Source organism: Rhinopithecus bieti, unplaced genomic scaffold (assembly GCF_001698545.2).
Source record: "Rhinopithecus bieti isolate Rb0 unplaced genomic scaffold, ASM169854v2 scaffold_7985, whole genome shotgun sequence".
Classification (NCBI taxonomy): Eukaryota; Metazoa; Chordata; class Mammalia; order Primates; family Cercopithecidae; genus Rhinopithecus; species Rhinopithecus bieti.
In genome coordinates this window covers 2,134,866-2,151,704 of record NW_016805762.1, presented here as the reverse complement: position 1 = coordinate 2,151,704, position 16,839 = coordinate 2,134,866, and the positions used below count along the sequence as shown (strand labels likewise).

Sequence of the window (16,839 nt, the reverse complement as noted above, 5' to 3'; positions counted from 1 at the left end):
TTTTTTTTTTTTTTTTTTTGTAGGGACAAGGTCTCCCTATGTTGCCCAGCCTGGTCTTGAACTCCTGGGCTCAAGCAGCCCTCCCACCTTGGCCTCCCAAAGTGCTGGGATTACTGGCAGAAACAGATGAAATCTACAGATAAAGATGCTACAAACATTGTTGAAATAACAGAGAGGTTTGAGATTTTGAAGTAAGTTATACTGCAGATAAAATGCTATCAAACAGCATCACATGCTACAGAGAACTCTTTGTGAAAGGAAGAGTCAATCGATACAGCAACTTCATTGTTGTCTTAAGAAATTGCCATGCCGGGCGCGGTGGCTCAAGCCTGTAATCCCAGCACTTTGGGAGGCCAAGACGGGCGGATCACGAGGTCAGGAGATCGAGACCATCCTGGCTAACCCGGTGAAACCCCGTCTCTACTAAAAAATACAAAAAACTAGCCGGGCGAGGTGGCGGGCGCCTCTAGTCCCAGCTACTCGGGAGGCTGAGGCAGGAGAATGGCATAAACCCGGGAGGCGGAGCTTGCAGTGAGCTGAGATCCGGCCATTGCACTCCAGCCTGGGCGACAGAGCCAGACTCCGTCTCAAAAAAAAAAAAAAAAAAAAAAGAAATTGCCATAGCTACCCCAACCTTCTGCAGCCACCAACCCTAATCAGTTGTCAGCTATCAATATTGGAGCAAACCATCCACCAGCAAAACGATTATGACTCAGAGCTGATGGTTAGCATGCTTTAAGCAATAAAGCATTCCTTAAAGTATGTACATTGTGTTTTAGACATAATGCTATTGCACACTTAGTACAGTATCACATAAACACAACTTGTATATGCACCAAAAAATTCATGACTTGCTTTATTGCAGTGGTCTGGAACTGTTGGATGGAAGGAATTTTATCTAGAGCCTGGTGAACAGCTTCCCAGGTGTGCATCTAGGGCCTCCTAGGGATCATCAAGTTTTAGGAAATAGATTTCCTTCTTCCACAGGCACGGAGAAGAAAATTTTGCACTGGCCTTTGGGGAGCTGAAGAAGAGCTGGGGGGAGGCTTGTTCTGACATAAAATAGTGACTCTCTCCCTGCTTGAGATGTCCCACAGAAGGCTGTTTCTGGTTCACTTGCCCCTCCAGGTCCATTCCCTCCCCTTCATTCTGCTCACTGCCAGACAGACTGTGCTGGGAGTGCTGCATCGGCAGGCTCCAGGCCCTTTGAGGCTCAAGGTGTTCATTCCCTGGCTCCTTCCCTGCCATGTCTGTTTTCCTTCTTCCCTCCTTCCCATCCCAGCAACTACCCTCCTCCTTCCACCAGACCTGGGAACCATCATCCCAACCACACTCACCCTGTGGTTCTATTACACATATCAGTTCTCAACCCCACCTGCACCTGGAATCACCCGGGAGCTCCCACCCCCATTGGTTGATTTAATAGGTCTAGGGTGTGCCCTAAGCATTGAGAATTTTAAAAGCCCCACAGTTGATTCTAATGTGCAGCCACTACCCTGCCCAATACGATCCCCAACCAGGCAGCTGGGGCCTCTGCACTGGCTCCTGCACATTAGGAGGGCCAATCCTTTGGCATTCCTGCCCTGCGCCTCTTCATGGGCAAGGAGTTTGAAGGATCAAGGGGGCAGACACTGTCCCAGACCTTTGTTCCCCTTATAAACCATTACCTAGGCTCCCAGAACCTCAGGACCTCCAGCCCTTCCACAGCTTTGTCCTCCAGACAGATCCCTTCAGCCTGAGAAGTGACTGAGGCATGGCTCAGTAGGAGGGTGGGAGGATGCTGGAGGGGATGTGCTGCAGGAGAGCTCTCTGTGTTCTTGCCATGGGCCCTGCAAATACTGGGGAGGGCTTGTCCCTGTATCTACACCCTTATAATAAATCCTTGAATTTACTCATTTCAACTGTGCAGCAGTTTCCTTTCAAGACCCTGACCAGAGCAGACTTAGAAATCTGAGGGACCTAAAGCCAAGACTACTGGAAATGGAAAAGGAAAAGTTCACATGAGAGGTCCCAGCTTAGGCACTGGGGCAGCCAAGTCATCTCTGCTTAGGAGAGAAAATAAGGGGTGGTATAGAAAGGGAATTGCTCAAGACAGGCCACACACCCTGCAGCAGAATCATGCTGGGTTGTCTGTATAGGGGAGGATTGGTGAGGAAGGGCAGAGTGAAGGCCAACAGTTTGGTCCCAGAACAGAGAAGGCTGGGTGGGCCAGGCCTGGCTCCAACCCTACCCTTGAACCAGACTGCAAACACTCAAGTTATGCAAATAGATTAACCTCACAATGGAGAGGGAACAGATACAATTAAATACAACCTTGCTTTCCATTTTACTCATGTTTGGCAATTAATTTATTTTTTATTTTTTATTTAACTAATTGATTCTGATTTTAGTTTTTTAAGAACTTTATCAACATCTTCGTATTTTTTGAGACAGGGTCACTCAAGCTGCAGTGCACTGATACGATCATGGCTCACTGCAGCCTCGACTTCCTAGGCTCAAGCTGTCCTCCTGCGTCAGCCTCCTGAATAGCAAGGGCTACAGGTATGTGCCACCCACCACGCCCTGCTAATTCATTTTTTGTACAATGACAGGGTCTCACTTTGCTACCCAGCCTGGTCTGAGCTTAATGATTTTTCCACCTCAGCCTCCCAAAGTGCTGGGATTACAGGCATGAGCCACCATGCTGAGCCCTTCATACTTCTTAATAAACAGATCTGTGACTTCAGTACCAGTATGTAAAGTCCACCTTAATTCAAAAAGAACGAGAGGGGGGTCCCAAAAGAAGTTTGTTCTGAGGCCTGTTCTCTGCTCACTGAAAGACACTTGGATGACGGGGCCTCTGGGAAAAAGGGTAAAAGGTTTTGTTCTGCTTTTCAGATAGAGGAACATCACCTCTTACATGGGCTGCTGCCACATAAGGGACTGCCATCTCTGCTTCCATTTCAGTTCTTTCCAGACACTGGCTCTGCTCCCCTAAAACTGTAAGGTCAAACCAACCACCTAGAATGGTGAAGCTACTTACTATGCTTTTCCTTACATCAGTTTGGTATAAATGCACTGGATGTTACCCAAGGGTTTATAACCACCAAAGTATGCTCTTCCCATGAGGTTGTGCAAACATCAGCTATGGCCACAAATGATAGGCAGGAATGACATGTATGTCAGTTGAGACTGCACATCTCCCACACAGATACTTTGACCAACTCACAAAGATTAAAATATTAGCTTATTTGAGGAAAAATGAGAAAAAAAGCCATCTGATTCCCAGCCTGGGCAACGTGGCAAAACTCTGTCTCCACACAAAAAAAGCAGCTGTAGTTGCAGCTGCTGGGAAGACTGAGGCAGGAAGAGCCCTTGACCCCAAGAGGTAAAGGCTGCAATGAGTCAAGATCATGCCACTGCACTCCAGTCTGAGCGAGAGAAACCCTGTCTCAAAAAACCAGAAACAGCCGGGCGCGATGGCTCATGCCTGTAATCCCAGCACTTTGGGAGACAAAGTGGCCGAGGTGGGTGGATAACAAGGTCAGGAGTTCAAGACCGGCCTGGCCAATATGGTGAAATCCCATCTCTACTAAAAATACAAAAAAATTTTAGCTGTGCGTGGTGGCCTGTAGTCCCAACTACTCGGGAGGCTGAGGCAGAAGAATCGCTTGAACCCAGGAGGCTGAGCTTGCAGCAAGCTGAGATCACGCCACCACACTCCAGTCTGGGAGACACAGCAAGACTCCATCTCAAAACAAACCAACCCCACAAACAGATTCCCCAAGTGCCAGACACTGCACAGTAGAGAATGCATTTAAACAAAGCATACCCGACATACAGCTAGATAACATCAGCTCTCATAGGTTTAGTTGGTGGTGTACAGAAAAGAAGGGCTCGCAGTGCAGGCTAATTTCATGTTTTTGAATCAGGCTGTAGCCAAAGGAGGACAAACAGCCAGACTGCTGAGTGAAGAAAGAATGGAGCTATGGAACACACCCGGGAACACTCACATAAAAATAGTGTCCCAAGCTGGTCCAAAAAGGTCAGCATGGAGGTACTGACAAGTCCAAGTTAGAAGCGGGGATTGGACAAAGCCCAGGAAGGGAACCTCTAGGTCATAACATAACCACCGGCTCAGAGTCTGCTGCTATGGGAGCTACTGGTGCTAAGAGCTGAGGTTATTTATACCAGATGCACAATGAGAAGTACTGAGCAAACCCCACATAGCTGCAGTGTGAGTTTCCGCCAAGGAAGCTCCCATGAGACCAGCTGTGGCCAGAGGACAAGGTCCTCCAAGACCCCTTTTACCTACCTGTCAGGTTTCTCATACTAAACAGAAAATTATGGTATGGCCCAGAGCAGTCAGGTCCTGGAAGGACCCTTCATATTAAAATGGTCACTTGAGAGGAATGCATGCATTTTACAGGGTGTGTTGTGTGAGGCACTGTGGGCAAGGCCCTCTGAGTGTAGTGGGTGGGCAAGCTCCACAGTGGTCCCTCGGTATATCTGCAGATGCTAGTCCCTCATGGAAAATGGCTTAGTATTTGCATATAACCAACGCATAGCTTCCCATTTACTTTAATCACCTCTAGATTGCTTATAATATACCTAATGTAAACAGTTGTTATGCTTGTATTGTTTAGGGAATAATGACAAGAAAAAAAGTATGTATGTTCACTACAGACACAACATTTTTTTCTGAGTATTTTAAATCTGAGGTTGGTTGAATCTGCGATGCAGAACCTACAGATGGGGAGGGCCAAAGATACAGTGACAGAAAAGAAGGGCATATGGTGGCAGATGTGCAGAGGGTGCTGAAAGGCACCCAGCCAAGCACGGGCACAGGGTCGGGTTCCAAAAGAGGTATCTCCCAAGCACAGAGCCACCAATGTGCTTAGGGTTTGAACAGTCCTCTCATATGGCTGTTTTAACCTGGAGTCATTTGAGAGAGCCTAAAAAAGCAAATGTTAATCTTACCTTGGCCCTTCCTTAGCTTTCAACTCACTCCTTCGTTGGGTCTGGACCATCCACTGGGCAGGGGAGAGGTGAACCACTCCAGGGACAAGAGGGAGCAGCTCCCTGACTCCTCTAGTTTCCATGGTTCTGGTTTTTGCTTCAGATGATCAAGTGAAGGCTTGAAGTACGAAGTAGGAGAGAAAAAACTAAGCCAGGTGTATTGAGTCCCTGAAGAAAAGCTGAGGGGGGAGGTTTTCCCTTTTTTGATGGGGGCAGGGGTGCAGTGGGGAGAGGCTAAGGTGCTGGTGCCCACACTGACACGTCATTTCCTTTCTTGAATTCTGTGATCCTACAGCAACGCAGGAAAGCAGGTAGTGCAGCACTGCCGGAGACATTTTAAAAGTGGGCTCTTTTCACCAGCTTGGCACTAGAGGGCCCTGAAGAACAGTGTCTTTCACCTAAGGGGAAAGCTATACTTGTCTAGAAATGAAGCCCTGGGAGGGGGTGTCCTCTGATGCCACCTGCTAATCCTCCACCTTTCATGCAGACAGCACTGGGAAACAGGTCCTGCCACACAGTTCAAAACAGAAGACTGGCGATTTCTGAGGGACCCAAATACTGCATGCCAACTGGGGCTGGGACATACTTACTGTGCCCTCTGCTCTTGATCACTTTAACCCCTCACGCAGTCACAGCTTTCTGTCCCACATGAAAACCAGATCAAGAGTGACTGACTTGTGAAAACCAACCAAGAGAGTTGTTTACCCAATGTCCATGTTGGGCCAATGTAGAGCCATAGTCAATGTTAGCCATAGCTGACATTTAAAGGCAAGTTGTATTCTAGGTCCTTTATGTTGATCTCCTTTAATCCTAATTACGAATCATAACAAACCAATTAAGAAGGCGCTACTGAGATGGCCAGTTTAGAGCAAATACAAGGGCAGTAGGACAAACACTGGAAACCTCAGTCAAGGTGACAGCTAGGATTTAAAAGCATTTTCCAATATGCCTCACCTGGGTGAGTCATGAGGAAAAATACTCTTGAAGGAAAAGCTATTCTCAGCCTCCTCTTGATCCCATGTCACAGACAAATATGATGAGCCTGGGGGCTGCAGCCTACCATGTCACCAAGCACATCAGCCCAGCACAGCGCCTCCCCTACAGCCACATACCATCCTTCTCCACAGCCTGCAGCCGACACTGGTCGCAAGGCTTTTTGGTGGGTACTCGATTTCAAGCCAGCCTAGTTTTTAGATCTTCCACCCACAGCAGCTTTCTGGGGCCCAACACCTCCCAACCCCACCAGGCACTACACAGCTACAGGCCTGAATAGATCCTTAGTGACTCCCAAATGACGACACCTAGATAAGCTGTAAGAATCTCCTAGATAACACGTCACCTGAACAGGAAATACAGTGGTTGTGAACAGACAACAAACGGAAGAACTGAAGGGTTGCAATAATTTAAACTTCAATGTTAAGTGAAGATGGCCTCTTCTCTGACAGAAAAAACATCTCCAATAATTCAAAACAATTAAAAAGAATTCTTACGATTCAATTTACAAGAACCTTCTTCAACACTGCATCAAAACAGAAAAAAATCTCTGCAAAGCTTGGGTTCCATTTAAGATGCATGTTTTTATTGAGGTTTTAAAAAAATTTTGTAACCAGACAGGATAAAGTAGACAAGAATGTTATGAGCTAACTATATAATATTCTCTCAATGTTGTGGATCACTAAAATATAATGAAGGATTGTTTTCTATGCTAATTTTCAGGTTGTCCAGTTAAACCATTATTTGGTATCCTTTGAGCAGGTTAGCCTTTCAACTATTTAGAGTTTCTTCTCAGAAACATTCATATATTATACAGGAAACATTCATAGTTTTTTGGGAAACATTCATATTTTATATAGGATGTACAAATTTAAGACTAGACAATTAAAAAACACACACACAATTATAGCCGCAACACTATCCTAGCTGCATTGTGATTATGTTGTTCAGTTAGTTGTCCATTATATACAACTGGATTTTAATCGTGCTATTTACAGAGGGGCCAAAGCACTCATCTAAAGGTAAAGGCGCTCAGGTTTAATGTGTACTTTCATAGCCCTATGAAAACACAACCATTATATACACTGTAAACACCACAGGGCATGAAATCCATCTCCAGCCACAAACATCAATCTCACAGGATCAAGCATACGAGGTCTAAGGTGGGGTGCCTGACTTTTCTTTTTAAGAATACTTTTCATCTAAAAGTCCTGCTATTCTTTTCACAGGACACTATTCACTTATGTCAAAGATGGTGCCAGTGCTCAAAACATTTCTCAAACCCCTTTTTGAAGACTACCTGCAGCGTGTCTGCAGTGAACTCTTCTGAATGTCCTAGATGGTGGTGAGTCTTCATCCTTGGAGGATGGGTTTGATTTAGGAAAACAGGCAGAGTTATTCACAGGCAACTGAATCAAACTGTGGGATACCACCTGGGTTCAAATGTGAGATGCCACTATAAACAGCAAGACCAATTTTTTTGTACAGCTCGTAAATTTAGAGTTTAAAAAATGCCTGAGCAATGCGGTCCTGATGAAGTACAGATTCTTCTAGAGTGATGACTCAGGGGGCTACGCTCATTTGAATGGTGTATCTAGGTGTTTTGCAGTTTTAAAAATCGGTCCTTTCGTTGCCTCTCATATGGACTTTAGTATTCCTCTTCAGCTTCAGTCCCTTTTGCTTTCTTATGGATTGCCCGATTAAAGCTGTGGCAGGCAGGAACCCAGTGATTGTCATGAAGCCCCAGCTTACAGCCAGGGAATCCCTTCTGAGACCGGTGGCAGCACATCCAATACCCTGGCCCATAGGGCAATGCCTGGCAATAGGGCTTGGGGTGCCATCGGCACAGGGACACATCCCCTTTCACGTACTTTTTCTTGCACTGTTTGCAAGGATCTTCTCTGTAGCGTGGATCTCGAACCCAGCGAGAATCTGCTGGCCTGATATTGTAGTACTCAATGATAAACTTGAAATAGCAGCAGGTACATTTAAGGGCCACTAAACTCTTGGTGGGAAGTAACCTGAAGATTTTTACCATAATGTGGTGGGGCAGAAAAGCCATGTACTGCTGAGGCTCCAGAAGCTGCTGGATTTTAAACCTGGTCTCCAGGAAGTCATGTGACACCTGCTTCTTCCAACTGGATGCCTCAAGCACTGGTAACGTACTTTCCACAGAAGAGGCTGGCGGTACAAATGGCTCAGCAGACCCACTTTTTTCCTCAGACGCACTGTCACCCCCAGCAGCATCTTCAAGCTGGCTGGCCTCTGAAGACTCTCTTGTTGTGCTTTCATTCAACTGCGAACAGTCTGACAAGTGCTGACCAGGTGGCAAAAAAAACAACATCCCTGGGAGTGGGTCTTCACAGGAGTTTAAACTGGAAGGCTGGTCTTTTTCTACCTTGGACACAGTGATACTAATGCACAAAGATTCTTTTCTTCTTTGATCAGGATTGTGGCTAGTAAGCGACACGAGCTCTCTGCTCATACAATCAACAGCATCTGTGGGCAATTCAGAGGCTTGGGAATAGGTATGAGAAGAAAAAGGTAACCCAACGAGTTCATCTGTCATTTCCACATCATACCTGTTGCTGTTTTTCATGGCAGTTTGTGAACCTGGCTCTAACTCTGCACTGTCTATGTGGAAACTCACTCCTGCTGGCAATGGGGGGCAGTCCTGAGAAGCACTGTCCCAGGCCTGGTCCTCTTTAGGAGAACAATGATCAGCTCTTGAGGGGCCACAATCCACAGATACAGACCCCACAGGATTCACCTGAGTGTCGGGAGCCTCCAAGGCGCCTTTCTTTGTTTTGCCTTCATCAGCCTGAGTGCTATTTGCAAGCAAAACTCTGCCCACATTTCGACGAAAGCTGTTATTCCTTGAGAGGCTCCCAGGCTCACGCTGGCCCTGCCGCTTCAGGCACTCAGACTCCAACTTGGCTACCATGTCAAGGACACGGACTGGTTCACTCTGTGGTTCACCAACCTCAAGATTTCCCCTTTCTTCACAAGCTCCTGGGGCAGAATAGGACTCAGTGGCTGCGGGCACACCTCTGGATTGGCCAGAAAACCTCACAATGGCAGGTGAGTTTGTGCAGTTTTTTGAACAGCTAGCTAGCAGAGCACTGGCTCTTTGCTCCAAGAAGGCAACCATCTGTATAACTGACAGAGGCCTCCCAGCATAGACTCCATCCCCACTGTCACTCACATAATGCACAGAACAGTGCTCAATGCCACATGCAAAAGGCTCAGGTTGGTAGCACCTGCTGTTAACTTCCTTCATCCTTTCAACCTGTACCTTGGCTTTTTTAAGATCCCCTGATTTTTTCCTTCTCTTAGTAGCTCTCCCATCAATATCCCAGGAACTTTTTATTTTCATAGATCCTATCCTATTACTACACTGGTGGGCTGCAAAGAATGCAATTTTTTCCTTGGTATTTCCAGGTTTCACAACAGCCCAGATATCAAGTGGTCCTTCTTCTTCGCCCTGGTGAATCGTTGCAGATGGTGCATTCTTTTTGGTTTTAACATTCAAGCTGCTCTCTACAGGACTCTTCCCACTCATACTGCACAGAACATTTGGAGAAAGGATCCCAAACGGCTTTCGAGATGATGCTTTACCAAGAGAGGCTGAAGGGAAGACACTTGGTGTTATGTGGCTAGCTTTGCATGTTTCATCATTTACAGCCTTTTGGTGGTTCATAGGAGTTCTCTGCGTTTCCCTGCTGACTTCCGGGGGGTGCTCTTTCTTCTGGACCTTCCAATATGGCTTTAGGTGCATAACAAAGCCCCTATAGGAAAGAAATACACATTTGATTCAGAAACCAATTTTGTTTTTAGAAAAAATGTTTTTAAATTTAAGCTCAGATGGTTAGCAACTAAGAAAACATTTTTTTTTTTTTTTTTTTTTTTTTGAGACGGAGTTCGCTCTTGGTCGGCCAGGCTGGAGTGCAGTGGCCGGATCTCAGCTCCTGCAAGGCTCCGTCCGGTTTACGCCATTTCCTGCCTCAGCCTCCGAGTAGGCTGGGACTACAAGCGGCCGCCACCTCGCCCGGCTAGTTTTTATATTTTTTAGTTAGAGACGGGGTTTCACGGGTTAAGCCAGGCAATGGTCTCGATCTCCTGACCTTGTGACTCCGCCCGTCTCCGGCATCCCAAAGTGCTGGGATTACAGGCTTGAGCCACCGCGCCCGGCCCAGAAAACATTTCTACCAGTTCCTAAAATCTATTACTAACTCTTCTCATGATAGCTAGTTTTACTGCACGTATCAAGCAATAACAAAAGCAAAATATAACCAGTTCATATGGTGTGTACTACTTTTTTTTTTCTTACCAAAAATAAATCGGTTTTGACTGAAGAACTTCAGAAACTGACATCAGTTAACATTTGGTAAACAACCTTTTAAATTAAAAAAAAATCTGAACTTCCTGAAGACACCTAAGTATTAGGCATAGAAGAAAGGAAAGTATAAAAAGAACTCCTCCATGATCCCTATTAGGTTTTTAAACACTCTTTCTAGATCATCACAATTAGCATTTTGTTAGTTGCAAATAGCCCATCAAAATTATTGCTTCCTGGCCAGGCATGGTGGCTCACGCCTGTAATACCAGTACTCTGGGAGGACAAGCAGGCATAGCACCTGGGTCCAGGAGTTCCAGACCAGCCTGGCCAACATGGTAAAACCCTGTCTTTACTAGAAGTACAAAAATTAGCCGGGCATGGTGGGGCACCTGTAATCCCAGATACTCGAGAAGCTGAGGCACAAGAATTGCTTTAACCCAGGGGCGGAGGCTGCAGCCAAGATCACACGCACCACTGCACTCCAACCTGGGCAATAGAGTGAGATTTTGTCTTAGAAAAAGAAAAAAAAAAAGAAAATTATTGCTTCCTAAACTATTCCCATACCACTGAATACTGAATATTTAGACATTTATAATTTTTCACTTGTTTCCTTGTGTACTTTGCCCATCTATTAGTCTTGATTTTCTAAATAATCTATGTGTAGAAACATTTAACTGTCATATTTCCTATAACCATCTTAAATACAGACCCTACAGTACTTATTAATTCTAAAACCATTTTGAACTAGTTCAGAAAGATGGGGCCTTGTTTTGGTCCTTGGCCAGGGGTAGAGATGGGAGCTATTTCAGAAATGAGACAAAAAGATGATTACATGCAGAGATTAGTGTTCTCGTCCCTGCCACATCACTGATTATCTAGACAGGGTGATTTTACCTTGGGCAAGTCACTTCCTCTCTCGGTCTCAGTTGAAACATTAACTGAGGGGTTGAAATACTAGATAACCTAATGAACTGGTCCATGTACGATTTACATAAAATAGCACACTGCTACACAAAACATCCTGGATGGAGGAAAGAGTATTTTCTAGGCATGCCTGGACTCCTGCAAAATAAACTTAGAAACTAAAATAAAGATCTGCAGTCCCAGTTTGGTGGGAGTGAGGTAACTGCACCTACAGGTCTAAGCACGTGAAGTTTCACCTGCTCTTGCTCACTGGGACAGCAGCTGAACAAATACATCTCAGACAGTTCAGTATATTCATCCTCTGCTCCACATTTACTGGGTGCCAACCATATGGCAGCCTCTGTGGTAACTGATTTCAGGTTATCAGTTTTAATCACCAAGAATGAAAGTGATCGTCTAGAACAAGTTTACCTTTCACTTCAACTTTTAAATCCTACATTCTAGTCTCAGATAAAAGAAGAATTATGGATACTGATATCTTTTAGCCAGATAAAGAGAAATTTTGCATTTAAAGCATACAAAAGTGTTTTTTAAAAGATACCCCTGAAACAGGAGCCAGACATGGTGGCTCACACCTATAATCCCAGTGCTTTGGGAGGCACAGGTAGGAGGACCCTTTGAGGACAGGAGTTTAGGACCAAGTTTATTCCTGGTGATTAAAACTGATATCTGAAAACAGTTACCATAGAGGCTGCCATATGGCAGGCACTCAGTAAATGCGGAGTAAACGAGGATGAATATACTGAGCTGTCCAAGATGTATGCTTCAACTAGGAAAGCCTGGACAACACGGCAAGACCTCATCTCTAAAAAAAAAAAAATGTTTTTAATTAGCCAGGTGTGATGGCATGTGCCTGTAGTCTTAGCGAATGGGTTGACTGAGGCAGAAGGATCGCTTGAGCCCAGGAGTTTAAGGTTACAGTAAGCTATGATCACGCCACTATACTCTAGCCTGGGCAATACAGCAAGACCCTGTCTCCAAAAACAAAAACAAAAAAACCCAACCAAACAAAACCTTTGAAATAGATATTATCAGGGTCTTTCTGATCTTTGGCAATTTATAGTCTAATCATCTATAGAGATCTTCCCCCTTTCTGCACTGTGACATTTTTAATAGCTTTCTATTATTATACTGTATAGTCTTACAAATACAGCTACCCAGAATTCAAGAACAGATGACATATAAATGAATAAAAGAGGCACACCTAGTGCTATCTCTCTGTGCCAACTATTTTCTGGGTTTTCGTATCCATTCAACCCCATTCCTAAATGAAATGAAAGAAATGGAAGTGTCAAAAACCCAATAAATTCTCACATAATGATCTCATTACACAGTATCCATGAACAAATTTAATTTAAACTTTAGCAGTATGTGTGCCATTTTGCATTGCACAATATGTTCTCTTCGACTTCTTCCCCCATGTATTATTTTAGGTGCTATTATTGACAGACAGGGACATTAAAAAGAAACTAATGTAATTACAGAAGGCTTTTATTTGTATTCGAGCTTTAAAGTCAGTTCAACTAACACTTTGTGTACAAGATTTCAGCGAGATTAAAATAGGAGATGATCCCAGGGAACAGATGTGAGGGAAGGAAAATAGCCAATAAGGACACACAAGGTGACTGCTGGAAAGTGGGGTGATCCTGTGAGACCCCTGAAAGAACCAGGACATTTAGGCACCAGCTCCAATCCCTCACTGGTTGAAGGTTGCCTGAGGTTAGCCTTTCCCCCTCATGTGCGGGGTTTGAAAGCCCTGAGGCAGAAAATAGAAAGCTGTTGGCAAGACATAGAGAAACTACAAAAATCTAAGTTTTGTTTGAAACCAGTGATGGCCTGAGAGGATATAACGCAGGGAGCAAAGGGCATCTGCTGCAAAATCCATAAAGCAAAACTTTAAATCTCTAACACATTACAACAGATGGTGGCACTTTCCCACCCCCAAGTCACCCCCACACACAAAGACAGGCATGGGTGGGGTAAAGCTCCAGCTAGGTTTCCATGGTTGCCTACCTCTTCATCACAATTGTATTTTAAAGTATCGCTATAATAAAGTCCTGCTCTCTTGCAATAAAATAAAATGCAGGTTTATAGCACCTACACATCAATGTTCCCTAGATTCTCAGAATGGCCCTTAGAAGAAATTAAGATCCCCTAGGCCCACTGAATCACAATTTCTCAGACTGGGCCCAGAATCTGTTTTTAATGTTAGGTTGAAATTGAAAGGGACTTTAGAGGTCATGTGTTAGATCTAATGTAAAAGTGGGATTCTAGATGTGGACTTGGGTGCTGGGCTACTAACAGGGGTAAGGTGGAACTGCCCAACAAAAAGTCAAGCAGACAGTCCATACTGAAGCACCTCATCAAAGGGCTGGGTAAAAACAAGGGGAGAGAGATCATTAGGACGAATACCTAATACATGCGGGGCTTAAAACCTAGATGACAGGTTGACAGATGCAGCAAACCACCATGGCACATGTATACCTATGTAACAAACTTGCACATTCTGCAAATGTAACCCAGAACTTTAAAAAAAAAAAAAAAAAAAAAACCACAAAAAGTCAAAAGTTCATAGCGGAGGGGTGACTAGAAGCTGAGAGGGTGAGCACCAACGACAGCAACTCTCTCACTAAGCTTGGCTATGAAGGACAGTCTCAACATACCTGTCACCTTAAATCCTTTCCAGGTCTATGGGGAGATACAACAGTGAACCAGGTATAATTTGAGCAACTTTATTCCAGTAAAGGCCCAAATCCTGCATTCAATAATTCCACTATTCCTTTTAGACTCTAAGTTCAGCTTAAAAAAGAAAACTCTCACCTAAACAGAGTACACACTCCCCAAAATGAAGCCATAAAAGACAACTAAACTTTCCTTTTAAAAAAATGTACTTGGATAAATCCCAACACCTCAAGAGTCATACTAACTCTTGTCCACAGAGGGGTAAACCTGATGAAGAATCGAATGACAATATGTGGTCAGAATAGGGGAAAGGACGAGATTTCTCTTACTGCTAATAGGAAGCCATAATATCAAAGGCAGATGCCGGTTTTCTAACTTGTTAGTCTTCAGCCTTGCTCATCAAAACAAGTTAGAAGATAAGGCAGTTCATGTTTCTTTCTGCTTCAGTAAAGGCACAGGAATGCTAATTCCAAAAAGGAGTCACTTATTAGCATAAGAGCCACTCTTTATTTATAAAAATCAGAGGAATAATGGATGGGAGCAGTGGCTCATGCTAGTAATACCAGCACTTTGGGAGGCAGAGGCTGGCGGATCACGAGGTCAGGAGTTCGAGACCAGCCTGGCCAACATGATGAAACCCCCATCTCTACTAAAAATACAAAAATTAGCCGGGTGTGGTGGTGGGTGTCTGTAATTCCAGCTACTCAGGAGGCTGAGGCAGGAGAATTGCCTGAATGCGAGAGGCGGAGGTTGCAGTGAGCTGAGACCACATCACTGTACTCTAGCTCTGGGTGACAGAGCAAGACTCCGTCTCGTGGGACAAAAAAAAAAAAAATCAGGAATAAAATAGAGTAGTATACAAAGGCCCCTTCTCATTATATAATACCTTTAGAGAGGAAAAAGTATACAGTAAGGAAATTCATCATTTGTTTCTTAAAAACTGTAGAAGCTTCCAGAGACCATCTTATGACAGCCTTCTTCACTGGACCATTGTATAAATGATTAGCAACTTCAGCAAAGTGCTGCAGATATATATAATGAAATCCTTGTTTTAAAAAATGAGGAAGCACAAATAAAGTGACTTCTGAAGCCCCACAGCTAGGCAGTGGTAAAATTAAGATTAGAATTAGATAGGAAATACAGTCTCCTGGATCTATATTTCCCCCACTATGAAGGACGATACATCAAAAACCTACGATAAATTATGACACAAATAAAATTAAATAATTCTGACAGCATCTATTCCAAGAACTTTTATCTTTCAAATTAGGTCAGTTTTTCATAAGTGCCACATAAAACTACTACACAGAGCTGTGATGCATTAAGGCAGACAGATCACATAAACCATACTAATCTAAAAGCATACAAAGGCTGTTTTGATGGCTATTAAATTGGAAAAAATGCCAAGAGCAGGAGGGTGTGAATATAGGCAGAGGCACAAGAAAAGACGTCCCCCTCCATATGTCTCTAAGCACTGACAGAAAGAATGCATCCAACTCCCACAGCATGCCTGTTTTAAAAAAGAAAAAAAGGGGGAAAAAAACCCTGTAAGTCAGAAAATGCAGTATTTCTCAAATTAACTTTCAAAATATTGGGGGATGACTTTTTTGGGGAGGCAATCCACTCCTTTTCTTTTTAGGGAATATTCTCTAAAACCAACTCGTGGAACTTCTAAATTTGCCTTACGAGGATTGGGTGGTTAGGGTTAGTGGTGCATGACAGAAAAATCCTTTATTGTCTGTTAATGGATACTGAGTAATAGAGAGAATGGCCTTTGGAAACACATGTATGGTTTTCAAAAGCTCATCGCTCACGGTTTCCACCTTAGAATTCACAATGGTATTTAAATACAGCACCTACCTGCTTCAAAGTTATCTAAAATATTGACCAAATGAAGCTAACTTCCAGAAAGTGGAGTAGATAAGCTTAATGGGACAACCAAGTATCCAAAACATATTAAAAAGGAATATTGACAAGTTGGGAACAACAGCCACTATACTTTGCTTTTCTATTGTGTTCACAATCAATGCAACACCTAATACTGTTGGACAGTATTACAAAATGGTGAATTAGTAATATTATGCAAATTTACACAGGTCCCCAGCCTGCTTCTGTTGGAGCAGGGAGGGAAGAGAAGGGCCTGGAGGAAAGAACTTCTGCTTAGGCTGTTGTGAATTATTAAATAACAGTTCAGGATAGAGACAAAATGAAGTATTCCAATTTGTTAAACTTAACAATGTCTAAGTTAATCTGTAGTCATTTCCTACTGCTCCTGTGACATAATGCCAAACACCCACAAAACTCCAGCATATCACATTTACTGCTAGGCAGGCAAATGAAAAGCCTACCACTGGTAAATGCCACTAGAATGAACACCAAAATGCAGCTGAAACCTAATAAAAAGTTAAAGTCCAAAAAAATTAATACATTTTGAAAAGTACATTGAGCATTACCAGGAAAATTTAATTTCCAAGGATTTTCAGATATTCAGAGTTCCTGTTAACAACTCTCTTGCATATTTTACCTATTCTAATTTTTTTTTTTACAGAAAATGAAGGAAAATAAAACTCCTATCCCTTTGCATAGCAAACCACTACTTCCTTGAGTGGGCTGACGCTGGCTTTTACTTTGAAACCAATCATTCTTCCATATGACAAAGACACTTTGCTTGGCCAACTTTAGTAAGGATTCCGAACTTTCTTCTAGGCCCATCTGTGCAGTTCCTTACAAAATCCAGTTTTAGCAAAAGACCCCCTCCCATCTTCAATATCTGATCGAGTTCTTCATTTTCCACCATCTCCCAGGTCATGTCTGATCACCCTGGCTTGTCTTCAGCAAGAAGCCTGTTAGATGGGTTTAGCCAGAATCCCCCTTACTCCAAATGTTTCCTCTTAGTAGTTTAC

General features: G+C 43.7%; 1 protein-coding gene across 7 annotated transcripts in view; it reads right to left on the bottom strand.

Moving 5' to 3' along the window:
* Positions 1–6,555: 6,555 nt before the first annotated feature.
* The window catches only part of FBXO34 (F-box protein 34), a 113,438-nt gene continuing 103,154 nt past the window's right edge, over positions 6,556–16,839 (bottom strand). For 6 of the 7 annotated variants that reach the window (XM_017873682.1, XM_017873681.1, XM_017873683.1 and 3 more), the window contains one exon: positions 6,556–9,779. In XM_017873682.1, the coding sequence (XP_017729171.1) occupies positions 7,640–9,769 (2,130 nt within the window). In that variant the 5' untranslated portion in view covers positions 9,770–9,779 and the 3' untranslated portion in view covers positions 6,556–7,639. Of the gene's footprint in view, positions 9,780–12,458; positions 12,482–16,839 lie in introns of those variants that run through there. The other variant, XM_017873686.1, reaches the window with a different exon arrangement.